Source organism: Scylla paramamosain, chromosome 4, assembly GCF_035594125.1.
Source record: "Scylla paramamosain isolate STU-SP2022 chromosome 4, ASM3559412v1, whole genome shotgun sequence".
Lineage (NCBI taxonomy): Eukaryota > Metazoa > Arthropoda > Malacostraca > Decapoda > Portunidae > Scylla > Scylla paramamosain.
In genome coordinates this window covers 33,852,027-33,862,026 of record NC_087154.1, presented here as the reverse complement: position 1 = coordinate 33,862,026, position 10,000 = coordinate 33,852,027, and the positions used below count along the sequence as shown (strand labels likewise).

At 42.9% G+C, this 10,000-nt stretch overlaps 1 protein-coding gene across 3 annotated transcripts in view; it reads left to right on the top strand.

The window, feature by feature from the left end:
• Window positions 1-10,000, top strand: part of LOC135100030 (titin-like) — a 78,729-nt gene that overhangs the window by 35,654 nt on the left and 33,075 nt on the right. For all 3 annotated transcript variants that reach the window (XM_064002879.1, XM_064002880.1, XM_064002881.1), the window contains one exon: window positions 1-2,283. This exon is cut by the window's left edge and continues 1,873 nt beyond it. In XM_064002879.1, coding sequence (XP_063858949.1) covers window positions 1-2,283 — 2,283 coding nt within the window. The remainder of the gene's footprint in view (window positions 2,284-10,000) is intronic.

Sequence of the window (10,000 nt, the reverse complement as noted above, 5' to 3'; positions counted from 1 at the left end):
CCAAAAGAAGAGAAAGAAGCACTTCTAGCAACTCAGGAGCCGAATGGTGTGGATTCGACTGAATTACCCAAGACAGAAACGAAAGAAACGAAGAAGAGTAAATTTTCAGGGAATAATTTCCCAAAATCCATCAAGAACTTTGCCGGATCAGTCTTCTCCCCGCAGTTTGGCGGTAAGGCTAAAACAGAATTAAAGGGAAACGACAGCGGAGACAAAAAGAAAAAGAAAGGAAGACTGAATCCGTTCAGTAAAGAAAGTTTGTTTAAATCCTCAGTCAAAGAAAAAAGTGACTCTTTAAAAGAAATACCCCAGAAAGAAAAGGAAACAAAAGATAGTGACAAGACCGAGGGAGAAAAACTGTCAAATAAGAACAACTTTAATCCGTTTGAGGATGATGAAGAGAATCCTCCCTGTGACGAGGCTCCGAGCCCTCCAGAGAACAACAATGACTCCGTGGAGGCCAAAAGGGATGCTGTGATCGTTGAGGACTCGACTCTCTGCGCCACCACGTCAGATCTTCCGGACGTTTTACATTCAAATGGAATCTCGTCAACTGGCAGGACTTCGAGATCATCATCGATCAGCCTGGAATTTGTGTCTCAAGTCGATTCAGACGAAATGAAGACAGTTTCTCACGAATCGTCTCCGGAGATGGACTCGTCCTTCGTGGAGGAAGATGGGCTGAGGCTGCGGAAAGATGCCTTACTCGCCATCAAGGCAATGGATATAGATCCTGACGACACAAATACACAATTCTACAGCTTCGCCAGCGCTGTGGAGGACTTCCAGGCCCCGAGGAGGGAAGAAGATTTACAACCTACAGCTTCTACAAAAAAGTTGCCTGAACCAACTGCTGAACCTAAAATCCAAGAGGCAGAAACTAATAAACTCCAACGTAAAGAGGAAAAAACTACAGAAAAAATGCAAGAAGAGTCACCTCAGAAACTTCGTGAGTCATTAACTCAAGAGAAAGAAAAAACACCAGAGAAAAAGCATCTAGAGTCACCTCAGAAACGTTCAGAGTCACTGACACGTGAGGAAGGAAGATCAGAGAAAAAACATGAGTCACAGCAACAACTTTCCGACTCATCAACTAATATTCGTAGTTCGGAAGAAATAGCCATTAAAACTGACAGTGAAGAGGAAAACTTACAGAGAAAGATGAATAAGCTGAACAAAAGGAACAATGAAGAAGTAACCTCACAAAATTTGATTAATGGTCCCTCAACCACAGTTCCCGACACCCCATCAAAGCAAGAATCACCTCCACGCTGCGTTCAAACGGCGTCAGAGCCTACTGAAGAGATTCCAAAACTGAAATTAGATCCTGCTACTCCCTCTGAGTGCCAAGAAGCGCCAAGGCCGAGCCCAAGGACTAAGAAAGGTCGTTATGGCTATTCCACTGTTGGAACGCGGAGCACGACGCCCTCAAACCGAGATCCGTCTGTGAGTGATTATTCTGAAAACACGAATGAATCGTCGGCAAAATCTGCCGGCAGTTCACTGACAGCTACCTATCCTCGAAGGAACACCAACCCTGAAAAAGTCCCGCCAAGAAAAGCTGGAGTAAAAAGAACGCCCTCAGACTCAGGTTACGCGGGACCCGCTAGTAGTTCCTGTGGTGGTTCTGACGTTGAGCCCATCTACTGGGAGATCAGTGAGTCAAGAGAGGCTCCACCAAAACCAAGTCCGCGCACCAAGAAGAGTCACAGAACTCCAAGCGATGCAACACCTAAATCAAAAGAAACTGCTCCCCCACAATCTCAGACCGCTGTTCCTGAGGAGTCGCCGAAGAAAAAACTACCGGAATGGATCAACACTCGCGCACCAATTCCCAGCCCCCGCGGGAAAAAACAGCGTTCCCTCCAATCCCTGCCGTGTGTTGTACCCGACGACAACAATATGGAGACGATGAAAAAAAAACTCCAAATGCTGTCCCGAGAGCCCCTCCCAGACGTCGCGATCCCGCAATCACCGCCGATCGTCAAGAAGCGGGAGGAGGACCAATTCTATAGTGGTAAAGCTGCATCTATATCATATGGGTTCACGCCCACCCGTGCCCCCCCGCCATCGCCGCCTTCCAGAGTCAGAAAAGCTTCTCAAATATCCCTCCCGGCGGCCATGGCGGCAGAGGAGGCTCAGTGCAGGCAACAGAAGAGAAGATCGCTCTATGTGAGTCCAGACGGGGAGGTAGCTCCCGAACCCCCTTCACCACGGCGAGCCAGACGGCGCACCGACCCAGTAAAAGTCATCACGCAGCGTAACATTCAGTCGGCGGTCAAGGTGAGTCCGAATTATTTATTTGCTCGTGAAGGAATTTACGCTAAGGTCTTATTCGCATGCTGTCATCTTACGCCTTTTTAAATACGTATAAATACATATTATTTCATTACTTCACAATCATTCACTGACATCTTTTACCTTTGAGTAAAATGTGCTGGAGAAATATTCATACCTCTCTGCTTTTCACTTCAATAATGAGAAATATCAAATAGTTATGGCTCCAAAAAAATCATTTTCTTTCAACACTGTGCGGAGCCTTGTACTAGACATGGTAAACTGAACAAGAACGACGGTGTGTGTGAATGTGTGTGTGTGTGTGTGTGTGTGTGTGTGTGTGTGTGTGTGTGTGTTTATATATATATATATATATATATATATATATATATATATATATATATATATATATATATATATATATATATATATATATATATATATATATATATATATATATATATATATATATATATATATATATATATATATATATATATATATATATATATATATATCAGTAATTTAAGATGAAGAAAATCCATTGAAAATAAATACTAGCACTGACCGATGGCCATACTAGAAACATATAGAAAAGAAGTTATAAAAGAGACATTTCTTCATTAATTCGTCTTTGCAGTAACATTACGAATTACAAATTGAAATTCATACTCAATCTTGCTTCGGTCTTTGGGTGCGAGTTTTCAGTAACACGAGCCACAGTAACTGCTGTATAGGGAGATTAGTTATCACTGGAAAGGAAGGCGTGACGTTGTCCTGTAGGTTTATCAGTACTATGTTCCCATCCTTTGTCTGCGCTCCATGAGATGCAGATGTTTGGTGTCCCCTGGTTTCCGCCACCCGCCGCCCACCACGTCTCGTGCATCCGTGCGGCGGTGATTCACCTGCGTGGTGCAGCGTTCTGCCTGAGGCGTCTGGAAACTTGTAGCGACGAACGTCCAACATCGGAATATCACTTGCTCCAAATTCATCCCAGTTTTTCCAGCTAGGATATAATGAGAGAGAGAGAGAGAGAGAGAGAGAGAGAGAGAGAGAGAGAGAGAGAGAGAGAGAGAGAGAGAGACCTTGATGCTACGGTAAATGACAGGTGCGGGAGGGGAATTTCTTTTTTTTTCTTTCTCGTGTAAAGTACATTGGGTGAGGACTTGAAACAGAAAACCAAGGTAGAAAAGACTTTGAGGTGCACCATGCAAAACGCCTAAGACAAGTGGAAGGGCGAGTTTTTTTCCGGTGAATTATATAGATGGAATGCAGAAAAAACTAGAAAGACGATAGAATTTCTTTCCCAGAATATTTTTTGCGATTAAATATGAGACACGTATCCCCCACCCTCCGCAAATTACCACTACTCGCTAAGGTTGCACACACACACACACACACACACACACACACACACACACACACACACACACACACACAAAAGTAACTATATTCAGTGTTCAACGTTTGACGTCATGTACAGTGACGTCACTATTAAAATAACGGCGCGGGCTCAGAGCGACCTTCTATAACTAGCACGGTAGGTAGGTTGATAAGTAGGAGCATGTAAGCGGGTAAGAAGGTACAGGTAAGTGGGTATAGGTAAGTGGGTGGGTTAAAAAGTAGGCAGAGAGAGAGAGAGAGAGAGAGAGAGATGAGGGTAGGGTATCCATGCAATGGTAACTAAATATGTAAGAATATAGAATATAGAAGGTACTGAACAGAAATTCAAGCAAACAACCAGCGAGAGAAACCAGGGCCAGGATGAGGCTCGGTGACGTCAATACGAGTGACGTCGCTTATCACGTGACAGGCTTCCCGTGCTTACACTCACCAGGAACTAGAGTGGCGAATGATGAAGCATTTGTTCGTGGGTGTGTGTGTGTGTGTGTGTGTGTGTGTGTGTGTGTGTGTGTGTGTGTGTGTGTTAGGTAATTTTCAGCGCGAGTATGAAAGCCGCAAATAAAAGTCAGAAAATAACAGTGGTAAATCCTCTTGCGCGTTAACTTGATGGCGAATGGTGGCAACTTTTGGGGAAGGTTTCTTGTGTCCCCAGGTGAGTGAATACACGAAGGGAATCCCGCCTCCTTGCACTTTCTTTCTCCCACCCCATTCCACCCATTCTACCATCTCCTAAGCAGCTCTAACTCTTCCGTGTTAAAAACGACAAAGATTGCATTTCTTAGAATATCGGTATGAAAAGCAAAATTATAGGTAAGGTAAAAATGTTAAAAGACCATTATAAAAGAAAACATAAAAGAGGAAATGGGAAGAGCCATAAAAAAAGTGATAAAAATGAGAGGGTTGGTATAGTAATATTTCAGTTACTTTATTTAATTTAGTTTAATTTAATTTCATTTCATTTAAAGTGAGGGGGTACTGACCTCACTGACCCAGACCACTGTCTGGCGTTGTTCGTTCCTTACCCATGGCACTGACCCCACTGACCCAGATATCTGTCGTTGTTCGTTACGTGCCCAAGACACTGACCTCACTGACCCAGGCCCCAAGACCCAGCGTTGTTAATTATGTGTCTTCCTCACTTGCCTCCATGTTCTCCCAGTGCAAAAATAAGGTTCTGTCCAAAATTATATTACTTTTAAAATAAATAGAAGAGCACTTAAAAGGTAATCTATAATTTGTTTAAATTAAAAACAAACATAAGAACCTCATGTCCCGGGGAGAGAGCCCTCTCTCCAATTATCAGCGACATCTGGAAGGTCTCATTCTCATCGCGACAGCGGGAAATATATCGCTCCCGCAGTTCCACCAGACTAGAATACTCAACTAGAAAGTGTCGCACTGTTTCCCGGGACATCAGGTAACCACGAGTGAGACGTGTGTGACCCATCCGGAGACGGGCCAGTGCAGTCCCTGAGTTGCGCCCCTGCACATGGAAATATGTCCATGGGCGGAAAGTTACTGAAGTTATCTCCCCCATCTTAACGGTAGCAACCACATCTTCCCACCTGCCCTGCCAACTGGCAAGAACTGCCATCCTTATAATGGAGTATAAATCATGAAAGGGAATGGGGGTGGAAGGAACAGTCCGAGTTGCTGCCTCTTTAGCCAGCCTATAGGCCTTCTCATTACCATGAACTCCCACATGTGCGGGTACCCAACAAAATGTTATGTGATATCCTCTGCGCTGAAGCAGGTGAATCCACTCTAAAACAGGTAAGATTAGGGGAGGGAGAGAGGAAGTAAAATGGTCGAGGGCAGACAACGCACTACGGGAGTCGCTAAAAATAGTAAAACTTGAAACTGGTAAAGTAAAAAATATTTTTAGGGCAAGAATAATGGCAGATAACTCTGCAGTAAAAACAGAGGCAACTCACGGAAGGCTACCGCCTCGACAGAAAGAAGGAAATATAACACTATATCACACTCCTGCATCAGACTTTGAACCAGGGACGGAGCCAGGGTGTGTCGAAGAGTGTTCCAAAAATAAAACACGAGATTCATACTGTGATAATAAGTTTTTATTATTAACAACAGCAGGGCAGATCGATATCCGCGAAAACTGCCAGTTCCCGACCCCTTGGGAGGCGATGGGAGCAAATGGAGATGGAGACTATATCAAACTCGGTCATGGCAGACCTCACCCGATATATGGAAGGCTTAGGAAAACTAGGGAGAACATCATATAAGGGAGAACGTGCATCATGAGAAACTTGTACAAGTGACAGACTCAGGAAGACAGTGGATTTGATACCAACACCTCATTACCAGAGACTGATGGCGTGGGTCCAGTGCGGAACGCACCAGTTGCCAGGCGAATACCAGCATGCTGCACCAAATCCAACACACGCAGCCGAGCCTCAGTGGCAGACAAATAGATTTTACAACCGTACTCTAATTTAGAAAGAATAAGAGTTCAGTGCAGAGCTAGGAGGATCTGTCTGTCAGCGCCCCAGGAGGTATGAGCCAAAACTCTTAGAAGTAACGACGCCTTCATGCATGATGCCTTAATATAACGAAGGTGGGGTACCCAAGTCAGCCGACTGTCAAATATAAGTCACAGGAAATGAGTCTCTTCTACACAAGAGATTCTTCTATCATACAGATACATGTCTGAAACAGGGTGAACACCACGAAGACGGCAAAAGCGCATGGCCACAGTCTTTCAAACCGAGAAACGAAATCCTTGAGTTGCAGCCCACTGAGAAATTCTATTGAGTGCCACCTACAGCTTTCTCTCAATCAATGGCATCCGAGCTGCAGAGAAGAAGATAGACAAGTCATTGACATATAAGCTACCAAGAACTCCTTCCGGAAGTATACCAGTATACCACTGTTTATAGCTACAGCGAAAAGTGTGACACTAAGTATACATCCTTGTGGCACGTCATCTTCAAGTGGGCGTACTCCTGACAGATCGCCACCAATCCATACCCGTAAAAAACGACGAGATAAAAACTGTTGTATAAAAATAGGGAAAAAACGAAGGCCAAACTCATACAAACTAAGTAAAATGCCATGACGCCAGGCTGTGTAATAAGCTATCTCTAAACCAAACTGACATGGTATTGATTATTAGCAAATGCCTCACAAATGGAAGATTCCAGAGACAATAAAGCATCAGTCGTAAATCGCATTTTCCGGAAACCATACTGAACTGGAGACAAGTAACTGCCTCTTTTCAAGTACCACATAAGCCTGATATTCACCATCTTTTCCAGCAACTTACAAATGCATGGAGTTAAAGAAATGGGTCGATAATTAGTCGTTAGCTGATGATCTTTTCCAGGCTTTGGAATGAGAATAATTACCGGTGATGTACAAATTACAGGGAAGGTACTGAACTCTTATTGATAGGTTTCAGATAGCAAAGGAGTATTGTAGCATGATAATATGTGACGGTGGGAGAGAAGAAAATGTCAGGCAGTTCCTTTACCCGCCTGCACCTCGTTGTACCCGACGAGTCCTTGAGAAAAGATAGACATAGCGTCGAGATATCCGTAACTTTTCCACCTTGTGAACGTAATGTCATCCGCAGAACTAATTCATTATCACTTTATCTTGTCTTGTCAACCATTATTTGGGTGCTTCTAAGAATGACAAATTACGATGATGCCTGGTAAACTCTTCTGGCAAGATTTTCTGAATACGAGTGTAACCATTTAGGAAGGTATTTCAGGAATAAACATGCATATATACCTCTATTGCTGCAAAGACAGAACAAATGAGTCCAGGAAACAATGTTCATTATGGAGGGTAATTTCTTTGAACAGTAGGACGTAGACGTCAGAGGAGTGATATAACACGTCGCTTCGAAAGAAAAAAACACCAAGGTACCGAATCCATCCAAATCATGCCAGTACACTTCCTGTTCGCTAACGGGCTGCTGAGATAGAACATTGTCTTCCAGTCTGTTCGGTACACTGCATTCAGATGGGGTTAGACCCGTCACTTTACCGCACATGCATAAACAATATGAGTAGCTGCGTGCGACAAGGGGCCAAGCGCCAACAACAGTGAAATTGATTTTTCCCCTACATCTTGAAAATAACATTGATGTGATCGTATCTTTATCGTGCGTGCAGCTAACGTCCATTAATAACAGTAGTGTATACCTCATCAACCATGCTATCTCCATCATTATCTCTTTCGGTAAATATCAGATGTTTGAAAAGGCAGCTGTTGATAATGACGGTTAATTTTAACGCAAAACACTAGTGTACTATTGTTACTAGAAAAATAGTGTTACGCACATGAGAGTTTCCATAAATGACAATAAAAAAAAAACTTCATTGCGGGAGACACGTAAGTTTTCTCTTATCAACAGGTGCCACACAAGCCAGCCCAAACTGTCGTACGGCCAGTGCTACTTTCCTTACATTTTGTGTCAAGTTATTATAGGAAGCCATGTTATTAAGGTACAATTATTACTTAACTATTGCTCAGAGAGAGAGAGAGAGAGAGAGAGAGAGAGAGAGAGAGAGAGAGAGAGAGAGAGAGAGAGAGAAACACTATCACAACGGCGCGTTACTATAGTGAAAGTGAAACATGCACACTCTCTCTCTCTCTCTCTCTCTCTCTCTCTCTCTCTCTCTCTCTCTCTCTCTCTCTCTCTCTCTCTCTCTCTCTCTTGTGATCTTGAAAAGGGAAGGCAAATCACTTACGAATCTTTTAAAGAGTTTTTTTTTTTATGTAGGAGGGACACTGGTCAAGAATAAACGAGAATAAACAACAACAGATCCACAGTATAAACCGTCTCACTGCCCTGAGACAAAGAGAGAGAGAGAGAGAGAGAGAGAGAGAGAGAGAGAGAGAGAGAGAGAGAGAGAGAGAGAGAGAGAGAGAGAGAGAGAGAGAGAGAGAGAGAGAGAGAGAGAGAGAGAGAGAGACGGAAAAATAGAAATTGTCGTACGTCTGGCAAAGTCGTCCATCTCCCCCCATCCCCATTCCCCCTCCACCTAGAGAGAGAGTCGCCCAGACAGCGCAACTGAGCCAGCAGGAGGCACTAAAATTATTGTCATGGAGTGTTTTACTTTGGAGTATGAGCCTGTTCTTAATGAATTATTAATGGCATGTCAATAGGTTTTCTTTTTTTTTTTCAAAGGTTTACTGGGCCATGTGAAAGTTTCAAAATCTGAAAATGTTTCCTGCTTGACACACTATTATTCTTCATTTTATAACGCTAATTACTCAACATAACGAAATCAGAAATATACCATGTAAAAGCCAAGAAAATGCAGTCTATAAAGAGATATAACACACAATTGTATATACTCTGTATATGACACACTAGACAGGTAAAGTAAAGCGATAGTGAACGACTGACGCACGCAGTGTGCTTACCTTTAAATGCAGTTTACTCGTTTGTTTACTTTTGGTGGGTACCGGCACCTCGGTGGTCCTTTTATTTATATTTTTATTTATTTTTTTTTTTTCAGTTCTGTTGCCCTTGGCTGGTGCCCCTCCCACATAAAAAAAAAAAAAATGCAAGCAAGCTGATACCTTGACCTTGACCAATCCATACAGACACTCAGCGACCTGAATTTTAAGCATAGCACGCTTCTCATCTCCCACTTAACCTTGATCCTCCCTTGCTTGCTTCAACTCAAAACCATTCATTCCACTTGATCGTGCCACTTGCTGGTGTCTCCCGTGCTGAAAAATGACAGGCTGTCGATTTTCGCTCATGTTCAGCGATGTGTGAGACTTAAGCGTCCTTATGAGTAATATAGACTTGCCGTGAAAACTACTCCCATCGACCTGCAACATTAAAGTGACCAGCAGACAGAGTACAGAAAGGTCGTTCATAACCACTCATCACGCACGCACACAAGCCTGTAAGTGCCACTCGTAGCGGGATCTCTGAGGTTCCACAGTCATAGAGCCTCATCACTGATTGCGGATGGGATGCGAGGTTAAAATTATTATAGAACACAGCAATATTTGATTTTAAGTTGCAGCTACAGAGTGAGGATAAGAAATCGTTGGAAGATGATTCAGAAACCAAACGTCTTGTGTCATATTCGATTGGAAAGCTCTAGAAATGTCTTTGGTAATAAGATAGATTTCTAATCAGGCTCTTAGAAATGTCTTTAGTAATAAGATAGATTTCCAATCATTCTCTTAGAAAAAATGACTAAAATTCAGAGAAGAAACAACAAGCTACGTGCAGATGATTCAGAAAAAGATTTCGAGATGATAAAAAGATGTCTGAGAATCTTCCATCCCCACGTGATTTTAAAATCACCGGAACAAATAATCA